Source organism: Syzygium oleosum, unplaced genomic scaffold, assembly GCF_021117445.2.
Source record: "Syzygium oleosum isolate NSW1041296 unplaced genomic scaffold, Sole_v2.1 Sole_v2.04, whole genome shotgun sequence".
Classification (NCBI taxonomy): Eukaryota; Viridiplantae; Streptophyta; class Magnoliopsida; order Myrtales; family Myrtaceae; genus Syzygium; species Syzygium oleosum.
This window is the reverse complement of record NW_026607488.1, coordinates 1319945-1336842: the sequence shown is the minus strand read 5'-3', so window position 1 is coordinate 1336842 and position 16898 is coordinate 1319945. Positions and strand designations below refer to the sequence as shown.

Sequence of the window (16898 nt, the reverse complement as noted above, 5' to 3'; positions counted from 1 at the left end):
ATGCTTTAGTAACTCGTACGATACTCAAATCCTTATCACTTTGGAAACATGAGTTTATAAACTCAAAGAAGAGATATCAGCACTCACCTGAGAATGCCTACGATCAAACGAAAAAGGTTACTCGATTCGTCAAACTCGCAATCCTAACAAATGAGCGAGAAACAACATTAAAATCGAGTAAAAGGCTACCTTGACTACGACTCGGCTAAACTAAGCTTAACCGGTAACGAACGACTCAAAGGTGCCCACAAATCGCTCATCCAAAGCGATTATCCAAAACTATTCGCAAACGTGGAGCTTGAACGCGAAACTTGATTGCGCCATAACTCTCTCCACCGAACCCCGTTCCAAGCAAGCTTACAGTTAAAATGAAGATATTTCAAAGTACTAGAAGACCCATCACTTGGCCGTCCCAAAATTGAGCTGAAAACCGACGAAAATCGGCCTAAAGGCCACTGGTCGCGCAATGTTCACCACATGTGCTCAACTTAAAAAATTCATTTCGGGCAAACGGTAAGTGCAAATCAAGTTCCGTAAAATCCCACGGCTCCACAACACCCTAAACTACTAATTCTATATATATACACGGCTTAACGACTCAAAAATTACACTTTGCAACTTGATTTTCACAAAACTCCGAAATTGTGCCCTAATTCCGAAAAATACTCCGATTGGATGAATGAAAGGTGCAAGTGGTTATCGAACGATGCGATATTAAGTAACTCTAGCTTGGCGAGAATCTCGTGACGAGTGGCAAGGATCTCGTGATGAGTAGCGCGAAACCCTCTTTTTTCTCTTCCCCTTTCCCTTTCTTCCTCTTTCTTTCTTTCCTTGCTTTCTCTTTCTTTTCTTCTCTCTCCCCGTGAGCTCTCGGTCTCCTGATAAAAAGACCAAAAGTCCACTATAGCTTCTTTATTGACTTTTCCACTTTTTCCTTTTTCTCTTTTTTTTTCCCTTTGACCTTTTGACTTTATAACCCATATTTTACAATCATAACTTACCAACCTTAATTATCCGATTAATTTGTTTAAGACTTGAAAATCCAAACATTCATGGTGGCAAATGGCATAACTTTTTTCATCAAATTCAAAAGATTTACTTGTTACTAACATAGTTTAACCCTTGCTCTTCTTTCTTTAGGGTCTTATTTCACTTCGATAGTATCATAAATCGGTTCGATATAGATGGAATAGCTGTATTACCATATAATTAAGTAAGTGCGATAGCTAGAACGAAATCCGTCTAAGTCACATAACATATTCTGCTGGATCTTACGGAGCTTGTTCATGTACGATATGATCGGGTCTGACCATAGATCCCGGAAAAGGTTTTCTTCAAACAAACCGGCCTATATTCTTGCAAATCAAATGGGCCAACTTTGTTAAAGATATTCTCTTATATATCTCATCTAACATGACTAGTATACTATATATCCGTGAAAACAATTGATGAACTTTGTTACAAGTTCACTGTTATTTGAAAGTTTGTTCTAGTCTATATATAGAGGTACATTGTAATTCTTATGCACTGTGATTTATGATCAAGCAAAGAACATAGTCACACGCTTGCAGATTACATATTGCAGAAAATAAAAGGCGGAAATGAAGTCCCATTCTCACAAACTTGCAGATTACTAGGAACGCCATACTCCTGGAGTTGTCATAACCATGCACAGCGGTGGCCGCCGACCCGGTCTGACTGTGACAAACTTACCGAGGAAGCACACGGAGTTCTTCGAGGATTTTCTTCAGCTCCAGCACTAGATCGGATCTCCTGTCGTTCCTTTCCGTGGCATTTTGGAAATTCGTTGTGTGGGTGACGTGGAGAGCCATCTTCAAGTGGTCAGAGTCTACAATCTCCTTAATGACAACTCTATGACCTGGCTTCCAGTCTTTCGGCTTGCTATCCAAGTACCTGAAGGCTTATTCAATCAGAATTGAACCTTGTAAAATACTTGGCAGTGCTAAAATGAAAGCGCACACGCAGACACCAGAATTTCTTGAACTCCAAGCGACAGCTTCAACAGCCAAAAACAGAGGATGTTTGTGATGGGTTTGAGTTCATATGATGCATAATCAATAATAAGCTCATCACTATAACCATAATTAAGAAACTTCACTATACACAGAATTCTGTATCCACACTTACATTTCTTCTGAATTCTTGCCTATTTGGACACCGCAGATTTCAACGTGATGTACACAAGCAATCATGCATGCGAGGTACGACGTTTAATTCCTTAAAAAAGAGATTCAGGAGTAGCAGATGGCTTACTTTTTAATTTTATCTTTCAAAGCTTCAAGGCTCTCGACTGAAGTGGAGAAATTGACCATGAACTCCACAGATTCGCTCATGTTCGGGCTCCTGTTGAAATTGCTGATGGGTTTAGAGGACAGAACTGAATTTGGGTAAGATATCTTTTCACCGTTGTTTTTCAGGAAGACAGTAGTAAGGATATTCATCTCCTCAACCTCCATCTGCGATGAATCAAAATGTCAGACGAATATGGAATCTGTACAAACCAGTCATCATAGTCATAGGCTTAGTCATTCACCTCAACTTCATCGACGACGCAGCGGTCACTCACATCGAACGGATGCATCACAAATACAAACAATATGGCTTCGAACAATTGTTTGGCAGCATCCCCAAATATGAACACGAAAAGCAAAAGCTGCGACGAAATAAAGATGAGCACTTGCGTTGTCAATAATCCTGTCAGAAGCAACCACAGAATGATGACCACGACAAGCAAAACTGCTGAAGCAAGGTTGTTCAGCTCCTCAATGGCTGTTTTCGCATCATTCAAGGAGTGAGTGAGTGATTTCCGTTCACGATAGACATTCACCTGCAGATATAAACTATATAATTCAGATCATGTCTTTATGTCGATGTTTATCTATTGGTCCACATGCATGGTTTCTAGATCTTTCAGCTTCCAAAAGTCTCCTTAATTTCAGTTTGTTAGAAACAAGCTCCATAGAACGTTTGGCTTGGAAGCGAGATAAGAGCCAGCGAAGAGATCTGATACGCACTCACCAGCCAGCTCTTGAAAAACGACTTCATGATTTTCCGAGTTTCTTTCGCTTCGGAAAAGAAAGCAAAGAATTTCTCGATATGTTCCTTCGGCATGAAGCGCAAAAGGTCATCCTCCTCGATAAACCTAGTAAAAAGCAGAAAACAGGAATCAGTGACACACTCTGGAGCAATAAGATTTTTTTTAATAACCCAAGGGCACGGATTGGACACCCGGCTATGTAAAGGCAGCCCCATAAACTATTAAATCCAGGCCTTTGGCCTGTGCAAATTGCACAGTTCTAGGGCAATTCACTTGCAGTTGATGAGATTCGAAGGGGTAACCTCTATTTCCTTAAGCTAGAAATCCCCCAACTTTCCCACCAACTGCGCCAAACCTGGAGCTCAGAGCAACAGCATTATTTGCTAGAGCAGGAGAGAGTCTAAGGAAGTTAGCGCTCTCACTTGCTCCGTGGCTTGGCTACGTTCTTGAATATAGCTTTGGCAGCATCCTTGGCTTTATATTCATCGGTGATCTCCTTATCTGGTTGCTCTGCCTCATTGAGGAAATCGGTAAGATTTTTCGTCGTCCAAGCAGAAACTTTATCCGGCTTTATCTTTATTAGCTTCTCTATGTTCACCTTGAGACTTATCTTTGTATCCGCCGGGCCGGAAAGTTTCTTTATCACGTAGTATTGAAAGATGTCATCTTGAATGCGATCAAAGAATCTCTTGCATTGAAAAGAAGCAGCAAGCAATTTTATCAGAAATGTTTTGATCAGCCATAAGGCAGCTCCTAGGATACAAGAAGCAAGCGCCCTCGTGACCCAGTTCAGAATCTTGGTCGTGTGTCTTGATCGTTTCACTCCATAATTTATCAGCCAAACCCAGGCTAAAAGGACCAGACACAACCAGGCGAACACCTCGGCACTGTCCTTCAATGCAAAGAGAAAGTACAAAACGTTCTTTTTGAGCAGATATTTCTTCTCAATCAAGAGAACCAATAACGTGATCAACCAGTCAGTCACCAAACTACCACAAAAGATTGCCAACAGCAGCAAACACCATCCCCACAAAGGCACATGCCAAATAACTGTATTTTGCAGATTACGAATGGTTAAACTCGTTATCAGAAGCCCTGTGATGCACACAAACGCGACCTGCTGAGCCAAAACAACCTTCGTTTTGCCCGACATCACTTGGGACTTGGGATTCACTGTCTCGCACACATCCTCATCGTCTTCCTCCTCTGCAGCTGGTGATGGAACCGAACCGATTCGGGACATGCTCGGCACCGGTTGCACGGTGTCCTTAGATGCACTAGCACTTGTATCACTAGGATGCGGAGGTTCCATGAATCTCGATTTCAGCTTCACGAATGAAGACCCTGAGGTGGACTTTTTGGTAGGGATATTCAGAAGCTCACTCGGAGTCGGGATCGACTGAGTGAGCTCGTGAGCAGAGAGGCTTGTCAAATTGGAGATTTGTGAACTTAATGGAGGATTTTCAAGCTCTATTGGGTCAGTGTTTGGTTTTGGTGAAGAACCTCCGCTTTGACATTCAACGCCTGAAATCATAAGGACAACTTCATTTGATTCTTTCTTCTCTAACGAACTTGCATCGACCTCCATGAGTGCTGGGCAAATATAAAAGCTTTTCAGCTGAGAGCTTCTCTAAGGGAAAAGATGGACTTTATCACGAAAGTGAATGCCTTAGCTGAATTCAACGCAAAATCAGCAAACGAAGTCGAAAGGCTAAGGAGCAAGAGCAAATGTGGGAATCAGGAAGAGCAAAACATGGTAAAATGAGTGGGATTTTGCAGGGAGTGGATTAACAATTAGAGGAGGTTTTTTGTTCAGTATAGCTTCACGGAAGGCTCTATTTAAAGGGCTAAGAGAGCATGAATTTGCTTTGAGAAAACTACTTTTCAGTGATAAGGAAATTCTTAAAATGTGATTATGTTTTACAACATTACAGCGTCTCGTCGTAATCAATTGTAAAAAGCCTTGTGGAATGAAAAAACCTTGTGGCTTTGCCAAAAGCTGGAGTCCCTCTCACTAACCTTAATTTTCTCTAGCACAAGCTCCAATTCTTAATCTCACTTCCACAAACTTAGCATCTCTCTCTCTCTCTCTATTGAGAGTGCGCTCACTTATTTCAACTTGAATCTCCCAACTTCATCACTGATCTCTTTCTCCAAACCGAATCATGAAATGAAGTCTGCCATCGGGCTCGCACAACTCGTTGGTCACAAAATTCCTTGCTTGACTCATTCACCAAACACCGGAAATAGATTGGGGACCTACCAATCTACTCTGCTACCGTTTGTTGAGAGTGCGAGGCAGAAACCCAATACCTTCACATGGGGAGATCGCCCAGAGGAAGCCTAAGTCCAAGCTCGTTAATATATCCGGTTGAATCCACATTCACTTAAAAACTTAAGCAGATAAATTAAAAGCCAACTAAAATATATTAACTTCTCCATACCTCACCAATTATCCGATGTGGAACTTTTTAAATATAACTCACACACGTATGTCACCGCTTTCCACCTGATTATGGTGCACCAGACCAATTGCCTGACTCCGGAGCAGATTTCAGGGATGCACCAGCCCGTCACCATGACTCCCACATGATTTAATGATTGTATACATATGCATTCAGACAAGTATACCTATACATGATTCGTGCCAGAAAATTTTTATAGGTTTTATAGTTCTCTTTTTGCGCCTAGCTTCTATGTTTTATGGACTTTGTCATGCAAGAAAAAATTCAGAGACTTCGCGCTTTCTGTTGATCCCCATGGCCTCAACTAGGGAGATTGTTGCCATTCTAGTGCTCAGTTCTTGCTTCCGCTTGTTTACCAAAACTGCAATTTTATGAACTCGTTGATGCAGACCTTCCAGTCCTGTCCTATAGTACAATCCAATCGCCAAATCAATGGAGGATATGTGGCAATAATGGAATGGCCTTCCTCCTTTATTCCTAAGTCGACTGAAGTAGATGAAGCGGAATGATACTCAAAATTCTAATCAAACGAGCCCCTTAAGGCCAGGGAATCATTTGTCACAACTTTGTGGGAATCTCATTCCTTTTTATTGGGTTTTACTTGTTGTAATCCCATTCCCTTGATAATCCTATCTGCGGAAATTCCATGCCTTCTTCCCATTCCTACAGATCAAACGAGCCCCTCAAAGCTAAGGAATTATAGGTCGCAGTTTTGTCGGAACCTCATTCCTTATTATCTAGGTTTTGCTTGGTGTAGTCCCATTTCCTTGACAATCCTATACAGAGATTAAATTCCATCGCAGAGAATGGGAATTCAATTCCAATGTATGGCAGTCCATTTGGAACTCTTATTTCAGAGTGAACCAAACATCAGGGGTAAGTTACAGTACACACGCCTTTTCTTCGCATAAATTCGACGAAATTACGATACGTCATTTGTGGTGATGTTTTTCTGATTCTGGTTGGTTGATTTATCAGAATATTTCGGTTTTCTTAGCAGTGTTTCTAATAAATTTTGCACAAACTTCGCCGTTGTGACCCGGGTTTGTGTTTTCGTTGTTCTATAACATCCAGTTATTACTGTGGCCAAATCACTTATTTCGTGCATTTTTGGGGAAGCTATTGCTGCAAAACAAGGGAAATGAGACGCATAATTTAGGAATCATGAAGTGGACATGAATTTAACAAGAAATAGAAGAGCAATATTTGTAGGTTCAGGAATTCATTCACTCTCTTCGCTCGAGGTTGCAGTTTTCATTTGCAGATATTTGTTCATTTAGGAAAATGAAGATGAAATTGAAGGTGTGTTTGCTCCGGGGAAAATTTCACAATGAAGGGCAATTGCTTTCCAGGAAATCCTTTTGTTGCGGAAGCCAAGCGATCGAAAAATAAATTTGACAGAATAAGAAAATAAATCGAACACCAGAATTATGTGGTTCGGTCGTAGTGACCTACGTTCACGGGCAGAGCAGCACGAAATTCCACTATAAATCAAGCGATACAACGGAGATTACAACCACACTCGAGTCACTCAAACACTCTTAAGTGATTTCCAAGCCCCAGTTACACCCAATAACTCACGCAGCTCAATTTCGCAAAGGAATTATACACAAATCTTATCACAAAATTTACGCTTGAACACTAATTCACGAACGATAATCCACGGAAACATCCACCTCCAAGCACTCACGAATGCGGCGCTTCCTTCTTCGCGCACAACAACAATGCTTCTTGTTCACTTGCACGGCACACCAAGCACTCGCATTAAGGCGCTTCAAGACTCAATCTTCATTCTGGACATAGGCGGCACGAAGATCGCGCTCTGCACTCATCAACGACGGCACTCTACGAGCACTCACGGGAGCGGCGCTTCTATCTTGTCTCTGTGCAAGAAAGTCCCACATATAAAGAATATGTATTTATATGCGCCCATGTTTTTCACCGAATCGTGGTCCAAAAGAAAGTCCATGTTGACTTTGCAAGTTCTGTGGCCGAATTCCAATACATATTAGGAAAGCTTAATGCGATATATTTCCTTTTCTATTTTGTCTTGACCGACTCTTCAACACAGAAATAATTTCCGCAATCTTTAAGATTTGCCTTTGAACTTTCGTACATCGGACACATAATTCAATTCAGATCGGGTTATTTAGGGCATGTTTGGTAACGTGTCAAACAGTGAAAATTTCTGTTCTTTTGTTCCTAGAAATAATTTGGGAACAAAAATGCGTTTGGTAAACTTTTTGTTCCCGGGCAAATTTTTGCAAAAATTTGTGCCCAGAAATAGTTTTGGAAGAGAAACAAGAAGTAAAAAAAAGTCCTAACTTTAAAGAAAATATTTTAACATCGGACACATAATAATGTTCCCGGGCACATTATTGGGCTTAAACTCGAAACATATTTTAACACCTTTTTCAAGAAAATAGTTTCCCCCTTTTAGGTTAGGGAATTCATTTTCCTAACTTTAAAGATGCATATTTTCTTCAACTGTAAATAACTTTCCGTTGACTAATTATTTTCAGAAAATCAAATGCATGAAAGTCCAGAAAACTTATTCGTGGAAGATTCTTTCACTTAAACAAACACACTCTGAGATTCTATGGGAAATGGTTTGGTGGTTTGCTTGGTGAAACTAGTATTTGGATTTTGCACATATGATTCAATTGAAACAAATCGAGTTAACCGTAAAGACAGGACTAGCTAGTACATTGGTTTGCCAACTTAAATGTATGATAGGTCCAAAATTCTATTGTCCCGTACCCAAAAATACGTATCCTTTCATCAATAACTATTGGTAAGTATAAAAAATACTTGGGGTAAAGGAAAACAATTGGATTTTCATGTAACTTGCTGGTAACTTATCGAATTTTTGTAAAATTATTGGCTTTTTTTTTAATAATTTGCAAATTAGTAATTTTTGTACTCTATCATAACTTACCAATGCTTAATTATCCGATTAATTTGTTTAAGACCTGAAAATCCAAATATTTGCGGTGGAAAATGGCATAACTTTTTACATTATATACAAAGGATGTACTTGTTACTGATATATTTTAACCTGTGCTCTTCTTTCTTTAGGGCCTGATTTCACTTCATCAATAATGTCATAAATCAGGTCGATGCAGATGGAACGGCTGCATTACCATACAATAAAGTATGTACAATAGCTAAAACGAAATCCATCTAAGTCGCATTACATATTCCGTTGGATCTTAAGGAGCCTGTACATGCATGATATGATCGGGTCTGACCATAGATCCCGGAAAAAGTTTTCTTCAAATAAAAACAGTCTATATTCTTGGAAATCATATGGGCCAACTTTGTTAAAGATATGGTCGTATGTATCTCATCTAACATGATTAGAATATATCTGTGAAAGCAATTGATGAACTTTGTTACAAGTTGATATAGACGTCACTGTTATTTGAAAGTTTGCTCTAGTCTATATATAGAGGTACATTGTAATTCTTATGCACTGTGATTTATGATCAAGCAAAGAACAGTCACACGCTTGCAGATTACATATTGCAGAAAATAAAAGGCGGAAATGAAGTCCCATTCTAAGAAACTTGCAGATTACTAGGAACGCCATACTCCTGGAGTTGTCATAACCATGCACAGCAGCGACCGCCGACCCGGTCTGACTGCAACGAACTTACTGAGGAAGCACACGGAGTTCTTCGAGGATTTTCTTCAGCTCCAGCACTAGATTGGATCTCCTGTCAGTCCTTTCAGTGGCATTTTGGAAATTCGTTTTGTGGGTGACGTGGAGAGCCATCTTCAAGTGGCCAGCATCTACAATCTCCTTAACGACAACTCTGTGAACTGGGTTCCAGTCTTTCGGCTTGCTATCCAAGTACCTGAAGGCTTATTCAATCAGAACTGAACCTTGTAAAATACTTGGCAGTGCTAAAATGAAAGCGCACAAGCAGACACCAGAATTTCTTGAACTCCAAGTGACAGCTTCAACAGCCAAAAACAGAGGACGTTTGAGATGAGTTCGAGTTCATATGATGCATAACCAATAAGCTCATCACTATAACCATAATTGAGAAACTTCACTATACACAGAATTCTGTATCCACACTTACATTTCTTCTGAATTCTTGCCTATTTGGACATCGCAGATTTCAACGTGACATACACAAGCAATCATGCGTGTGATGTGCGACGTTTAATTCCTAAAAAGAGAGATTCAGGAGTAGCAGATGGCTAACATTGTTATTTTATATTTCAAAGCTTCAAGGCTCTTGACTGAAGTGGAGAAATCAACCATGAACTCCACAGATTCGCTCATGTTCGGGCTCCTGTTGAAATTGCTGATGGGTTTAGAGGACAGAACTGAATTTGGGTAAGATATCTTTTCACCGTTGTTTTTCAGGAAGACAGTAGTAAGGATATTCATATCCTCAACCTCCATCTGCGATGAATCAAAAAGTCAGACGAATATGGAATCTGTACAAAACAGTCATCATAGTTATAGGCTTAGTCACTCACCTCAACTTCATCGACAACACAGCAGTCACTCACATCGAACGGATGCATCACAAATACAAACAATATGGCTTCGAACAATTGTTTGGCAGCGTCCCCAAATATGAACACGAAAAGCAAAAGCTGCGACGAAATAAAGATGAGCACTTGCATCTTCAATAATCCTGTCAGAAGCAACCACAGAATGATGACCACGATGAGCAAAACTGCTGAAGCAAGGTTATTCAGCTCCTCAATGGCTGTTTTCGCATCATCTAAGGAGTGAGTGAGTGATTTCCCTTTACGATAGACATTCACCTGCAGATATAAACTATATAATTCAGATCATGTCTTTATGTCTTTATCCTTAATTTAGGTTTGTTAGAAACAAGCTCCATGGAACGTTTGGCTTGGAAGCGAGATAAGAGCCAGCGAAGAGATCTGATACGCACTCACCATCCAGCTCTTGAAAAACGACTTCCTGATTTTCCGAGTTTCTTTCGCTTCGGGAAAGAAGTCAAAGAATTTCTCGATATGTTCCTTCGGCATGAAGCGCAAAAGGTCATCCTCCTCGATAAGCCTAGTAAAAAGCAGAAAACAGGAATCAGTGGCACACTCTGGAGCAATAAGATTTTTTTAAACAACCCAAGGGCACGGGTTAGACACCCGGCTATCTAAAGGCAGCCCCATGAATAATTAAATCCAGGCCTTTTGACCTGTGCAAATTGCCCAAATCTAGAGCAATTTGCATGCAATTGGTGAGATTTGAAGGGGTAATCTCTATTTCCTGCTGGAAATCCCCCAACGTCCCAACCAGCTGCGCCAATCCTGGAGCTCTAAAGCAACAGCATCATTTCTAGAGAAGGAGAGAGTTTAAGGAAGTTAGCGCTCTCACTTGCTCCCTGGCTTGGCTACGGTCTTGAATATAGCTTTGGCCAATTCCTTGGCTTTTTTTTCATCGGTGATCTCCTTGTCTTGTTGCTCAACCTCATCGAGGGAATCGGTAAGAGGCGATAGCTCATCCCATCTGCTAATGACGTCAATCAATTTTATCGTCGTCCAAGCAGAAACTTCATCCAGCTTCATCTCAGGTAGCTTCGATATGTTCACCTCTAGCTTCCTCACAGCTCCTTTAATGCACTTATTGAGCCTTAGCATCACTCTAATGCTCGGGCTACCCACCTTGTCCTTTGGACGTGAAAGGGTCCTTATCACGTAGAACTGAAAGATGTAATCATGGATGTGATGAAAGAATCTCTTGCGTTGAAAAGAGAAAGCAAGCAATTTAATAAGAAATGTTTTGATCAGCCATAAGGTAGCTCCAATAAGACAAGAAGCGAGCGCCCTCGTGACCCAGTTCAGAATCGTAGTCGTGTGTCTCGATCGCTTCACTCCATGGTATGTCAGCCAAACCCAGGCTAAAAGGACCAGACACAACCAGGCGAACACCTCGGCACTGTCCTTCAATGCAAAGAGAAAGTACAAAACATTCTTTTTGAGCAGATATTTCTTCTTAATCAAGAGAACCAATAACGTGATCAAACAGTCAGTCACCAAGCTGCCACAAAGGACTGCCAACATCAGCAAACACCATCTCCACAGTCGCACTTCCCAAACTACTGTATTTCGTAGACAAGGAATGGTTAAACTTGCTATCAGAAGCCCGGTGATGCACACAAACGCGACCAACTGAGCCAAAACAACCACCGACATCACTTGAGACACCAGATCTACAGTCTTGCACACATCCTCATCATCTTCCATTGATCTTGATTTCATCCTCTTAAACGAAAACTGTGAGATTGATTTTTTGGTTGGGATGTTCGGAAGCTCACTCGGAGTCGGGATTGATTGAGTGAGCTCTTGAGACGATGGCCTCGTCAAATTGGAGACTTGTGAACTTGATGGGGGATTTTCATGCTCTACTGGCTTAGACTTTGGTTTTGGTGAAGATTCTCTGCTTTCAGCGCTTGGAATCATAAGGACAACTTCATCTACTCCCTTCTTCTGTGAAAAATCTTCATTGACCTCCATTAGTGCTGTGCAAGTGTCAAAGCTTTACAGCTCAGAGCTTCTGCAAGAAAAGGATGGACTTGAGCATGAAAGTGAATGATTTAGCTGAATTCAATGCATGATCAGCAAAGAAGTCAAAAGGCAAAGAAGCAAGCGCAAAATGAGTGAATCAGGAGGAGCAAAACATGGTGAAATGAGTGTGGGATTTGGCGGGGTAGGATTGACAATGAGAGGGGGTCTTTTAGTTCAGCCTAGTTTCGCGGGAGGCTCTATTTAAAGGGCCTCTTACAGAAGAGAGCATGAATTTGCTTTGAGAAAACTACTTTTCAGGAAAAAGGAAATTTATCTAAGAAGGTTTCAGTAAAAAAGCACAGTTAGGCAAGATCTGTCAGTTCAGGAAAACTTTGCTAAGCAGGTTCAAACATGAGCGAAAGTACCTGGGGTTGGACTTCGAAATTACAAGATTCGGAGTCAAACAAATTACAAGATTCTCAGAATTAATGTTACAGCTCGTGTAGTTGTTACAAAGTGCAAGAATGTCATATGATAAGAAGTCTTAAAATGCGCTTTCGATTATGTTTTGCAACATCATGACGGGTCGTCATGATCGAATGTAAAAGCGTTGCGAAATGTAAAAATATCCCCATACACAATGTTCTACCGTAGAAATCCCAAGCTTGGAGCGTGGTGGCCCCGGCAAGACATCCTCGTTCCATGTTTTCTTCCCAACCTTATGGCTTCTAGCACAAGCTCCACTACCTAATCTCACTCCCACATGTTAACCGAAGTAATGGAAGAGGAATGATACTCAAAATTAATCAAACGGACCCCTCAAAGCTAGGGGAATAAATGTCACAATTTTGTCGGGATCTCATTCCTTCTCATTGGTCTTTGCTTGTTGTAATCCCAATATGCAGAGATTAAATTCCATCCCGGACAATGAGAATTCGATACCATTGTGTTGCGGAAGCAAGTGATCGAATAATAAAATAAAATGAACATGACAATAAATCAGACACCAGATTTACGTGATTCGGTCATAGTGACCATAGTGACCAATGTCCATAGAGAGAGGAGCAACAAATTCCATTATAAATCAAGCGATACAACAAAGATTACAACCACGCTCGAGTCACTCAAACACTCTCGGTGTTTTCCAACCCCCAATTACACGCAATAGTTCACAATATTTAGCTTCACAATTCATTACAAAATGATCTCCCAATCTCGTACAGAAATACACAAAAACTCAATGAAGGATCTTCACTAAAACACTCTCCAATTTGATCTTGGTGTAATCAACAAGCCTCTGCTCCACAAAGCCGCTTCATTGAAAAACCCAAAAAGCGCACATATATATAGTAACGATGGAAGTCCAATATGGACTTTGCTAGTTTACGCCACATCGGAGTACGCCGAAAGATTTCAGTCAGATTTCCACATGCACTTAATAGAACGTCTACAAACAATAATTCATGTGGAATTTTGTTTACAGGCTCAAACTCAAGACATATTTTAACACAATGAACAGCAGTCCATTTCGATCTCTTATTTCCGAAATGAACCAAACATGATGGAAAAGTCACATTACAGTATTTTTCTTCACATAAATTCGAAGAAAATCACGATATTGATTCGTGGTGATGTGCTTCCAGTTCAGATTGGTTGATATATCATTATATGTCAGTTTCCTTAGCAGTGTTTCTAATGGAGTGTGCTGAAAATTTGCCGGTGTGACCCGAGTTTGTGTTTTCGTTGTTCCATAATATATGGTTGTCACCACAACCCATCATTTTGACACCAAAAAATGACGTGTATCTTAGTTGTAGTTTTTCCTCGATGATCCAATTTCACGGAACAACGTAGTTTGAATTTATTTTCTTAATTTTCTTTCTTTTCTTTTGTTTCCTCTCTTATTTCTTTTTTCTTTGTTTTGTCCTACTCTTTCCTTCTCCTCCGCTATTCATCTTCTTCCCTCCACCCTTTGAAGAAACCCTAATTGAAAAAATCACCCAGCAAATCTGGTGAAGCTCTCAATCTCACTATCACTTGGCCAAAGCTCTTCTGGCAATCCTTTGTCACTCATCGTCGGTAACCTCACAACAAGCTTGAACCGCCATGGACGATGAACAAGAGCTCTCGAAGGAAGAAGATGATCAGTCATAGTAATGTATCTTACACTCTTCTTTGTGAGGAAAGAGGTCCCGATTTGAATTTTATATCTCAGATTGGGATGCAAAAAAGGGATCCTTTTACAGGACATGCTCAACCATTGTCTCGCACAATGATAAGGTGAAAAGAAAAGTTTTAACATCAGATTTATTTCATGATACTCTTCTAAAGAGAGTTTTTATCCATTCACTATGCCTAAAATATAGGCTAAACCAAACGAAAGGGTCAAGCCAAAATAGCAGAGCTCGAAAACAGAAATCATAATATAATAGACAAAAGACACCAAAAACCCTAGATTATGTCCATTGTGACACATTTACCATAATCTTTTTTTCTGTCACACCAAAAATCTCAAAATTGTATGTGTGACACATTTTCCCTTTGTCAAGTTCCATCAATGAGCAATGTTAAAATTCTGCCTACATGGACGCTGGAAAGTAAACGGTACTAATATGGCACCCACATGGCTTAAATGAAATAAAAATAATATTTTTTTGGCTGAAAAATCATATGATAAAACCTTAACGAAGGGTAAAATTCTCATATAGGCACAAGCTTGGGCTTTTTTATGTCATAAGAAAAAGTTTAGAGTAAATGTGTCACAATGGATAGAGTTTGAGGTTTTTTATATTACAAAAAAATTGAGCGTAAATATGTTACAATGGACATAATTTAAGATTTTTTTACGGCTTTTTCCCTAATCTAATCCAACAATGGCAAATATGCGGAGAATGCTAAGAGACTGATGCAGAGGCAGAGACTCGGAGAGCCACAGAGCGCTAATGGTGGAAGAAGATGGACGGTAGGTCAAAGATGATTCCTTCTTTTCCGCGCAACTCTTCATCTTCTCCAACCTCGCCATCACTCAGCCAATGCTCCTCTGGCACTCCTCCGTGGCTCATTGTCGGTAACCTCAGAGCAAGCTTGAACCACCATGACGATTAACAAGAGCTCTCCAAGGAAGAAGAAGAAAAGTAACACAGAAAAGGAAAGAAAATAATGAGAAAAAAATTAGAAAACTATGCAAAATGACATCATTTCAAGTAGAGTTGCACATGTCAAATCGTTGACCATGCCACTAAGGACAATCGGTGATGACTGGATAGCCACATCAACGATTTTTTGTGACAATTGGCTGAACTATATTGAAATTTCACGCAAAAAATTTAGATTATATTGGCAAAATTGGAACTTTTAGCACTAAATTGATATTCGTACAATCTATTTGTGACTAATTGGGTAATTTTACCTTACCAAATGTTTATGAAATTACTAAATTTTTTTACAGTTTCAAAATTAGAATTTTTGTGCTAACTTACCAACTTTTATACACATAACTTATCAGCGCTTCATATTTATTAATTCTCATATAAAATTACCAAATAAGTTATAGTGATTTACCAACATTTATCGAATTAAATTGCCAACTAAATTTCAAATACCAACTCATATTTTATTTATTTATTGGCGTTAATCGTTTTTTAATATAATAAGTTCAGATCGAGTTATCAATTTTTATTTGTCTCGATTAGCAACCTTTTATTAGCGTGGTGATTCACCAACTCATTTCCCATCAAACAACCGTCCAGTCAACATTCTAAAACTGAATTGAACAGGACCAAACTGGCCGGTTCAACCAGGTAGTGGCCAAGTCACTAGTCCGGTTCACACCTTCATACCTTGGATGGTCAAAGCTGGTCAAGAACTGACCAAACGAGTTAAAACTACGGCCTTGCCGAACGGACCAATTTGGTTTGAACCACGACTAGACCGATCCGTTTTGCATAATTGTTAAACTTGCGTTGTGGAGGGCATGGTCCGAACCTCTAATCTCTTAGACACCATTCATTCGTTTTACCGTCAAAACTTGGGAGAGCTTTTGCTCCATATTGGCAAACAGCTCAAAAAAGGTCTTATTCAGGACATGGTGAGATTTGACCCTGTCACCTAACAATTAGACACGACTCTACCAACTAAACTTTGGGCAAATACTACTCGAGTTTTGCACTACAGTTTATATATTTGTTATTCTTCAAGCTGGCTGACATTCCGGTTGAACTGCATCCGTTCGCCTTGCCTGTATGGCCTTCAATACTGTTTTTAAGACATTTTATCTTGTAATGCGTTCATCAACTATCATTTGAGTTACTTCCTGACATTTATTTGTTCTTTGTTTTAATTTGCTAAGTTTTCTTATCATTTACAAGCCTTTATCTGTGTTTCTTGGAAAGTGGAAACGCCACAAATTTGCCAACTTTTCTTAGAATTTACTAATCTTAATTAAAGTGACAAACCAATTTTTTTTCTAATTAAGTTACATTCTCCGGTAAACATTGATCCACCCTCTCTCTCTCTCTCTCTCTCTCTCTCGCCACACCAAATATGGTCAACCTAGCTCATCTACTAATATTCTCTCTGATTGGTGATTAACATGTTGATTAGTAGAACGCTGCGTTAGCGTCAATTCATAAAATCATACATAACATGCTTGTCCTCTCTTGCAATTGCATGCATGAAATTCAATGACGTCACCATCGTTGGTTTACGTCGCATATTAGATACTTAGGGCCGCCCGCCATCTAGATTAGAGTACTTCGATGTACTTGATTAGCTCACAGCCTCTCACGATTTGAAATCTCTCACGATGTGCTTACTATAATTAACCCATCATTAAGGTATACTTAATTAACCTACGTGGCAATAGCCAACCTTCAACT

General features: G+C 39.9%; 2 protein-coding genes across 2 annotated transcripts; both read right to left on the bottom strand.

The window, feature by feature from the left end:
• Positions 1 to 1432: 1432 nt before the first annotated feature.
• On the bottom strand, positions 1433 to 4646 carry LOC115661984 (mechanosensitive ion channel protein 10-like). The gene is made up of 5 exons (XM_030584164.2): positions 3481 to 4646; positions 3040 to 3163; positions 2555 to 2848; positions 2275 to 2477; positions 1433 to 1914 (listed from the first exon to the last, which is right to left on the bottom strand). The coding sequence occupies exons 1-5, from the start codon at positions 4644 to 4646 to the stop codon at positions 1710 to 1712; spliced, it is 1992 nt and encodes a 663-aa protein (XP_030440024.1). The 3' UTR covers positions 1433 to 1709.
• A 4271-nt stretch (positions 4647 to 8917) lies between these two features.
• On the bottom strand, positions 8918 to 12258 carry LOC115661985 (mechanosensitive ion channel protein 10-like). The gene is made up of 5 exons (XM_056310806.1): positions 10892 to 12258; positions 10453 to 10576; positions 10021 to 10314; positions 9741 to 9943; positions 8918 to 9383 (listed from the first exon to the last, which is right to left on the bottom strand). Exons 1-5 carry the CDS (start codon positions 12028 to 12030, stop codon positions 9179 to 9181), a joined length of 1965 nt encoding a protein of 654 aa, XP_056166781.1. The 5' UTR covers positions 12031 to 12258; the 3' UTR covers positions 8918 to 9178.
• Between the last annotated feature and the right edge of the window lie 4640 nt (positions 12259 to 16898).

Coding starts and splice junctions, on each gene's coding strand:
- LOC115661984 (XM_030584164.2), bottom strand. CDS start 4,646: ATGGAGGTCGATGCAAGTTCGTTAGAGAAGAAAGAATCAAATGAAGTT. Junction 3,164..3,480: donor GTAGCCAAGCCACGGAGCAA/GTGAGAGCGCTA, acceptor GCTTTTTACTAG/GTTTATCGAGGAGGATGACC. Junction 2,849..3,039: donor CGTTTTTCAAGAGCTGGCTG/GTGAGTGCGTAT, acceptor TTATATCTGCAG/GTGAATGTCTATCGTGAACG.
- LOC115661985 (XM_056310806.1), bottom strand. CDS start 12,030: ATGGAGGTCAATGAAGATTTTTCACAGAAGAAGGGAGTAGATGAAGTT. Junction 10,577..10,891: donor GTAGCCAAGCCAGGGAGCAA/GTGAGAGCGCTA, acceptor GCTTTTTACTAG/GCTTATCGAGGAGGATGACC. Junction 10,315..10,452: donor CGTTTTTCAAGAGCTGGATG/GTGAGTGCGTAT, acceptor TTATATCTGCAG/GTGAATGTCTATCGTAAAGG.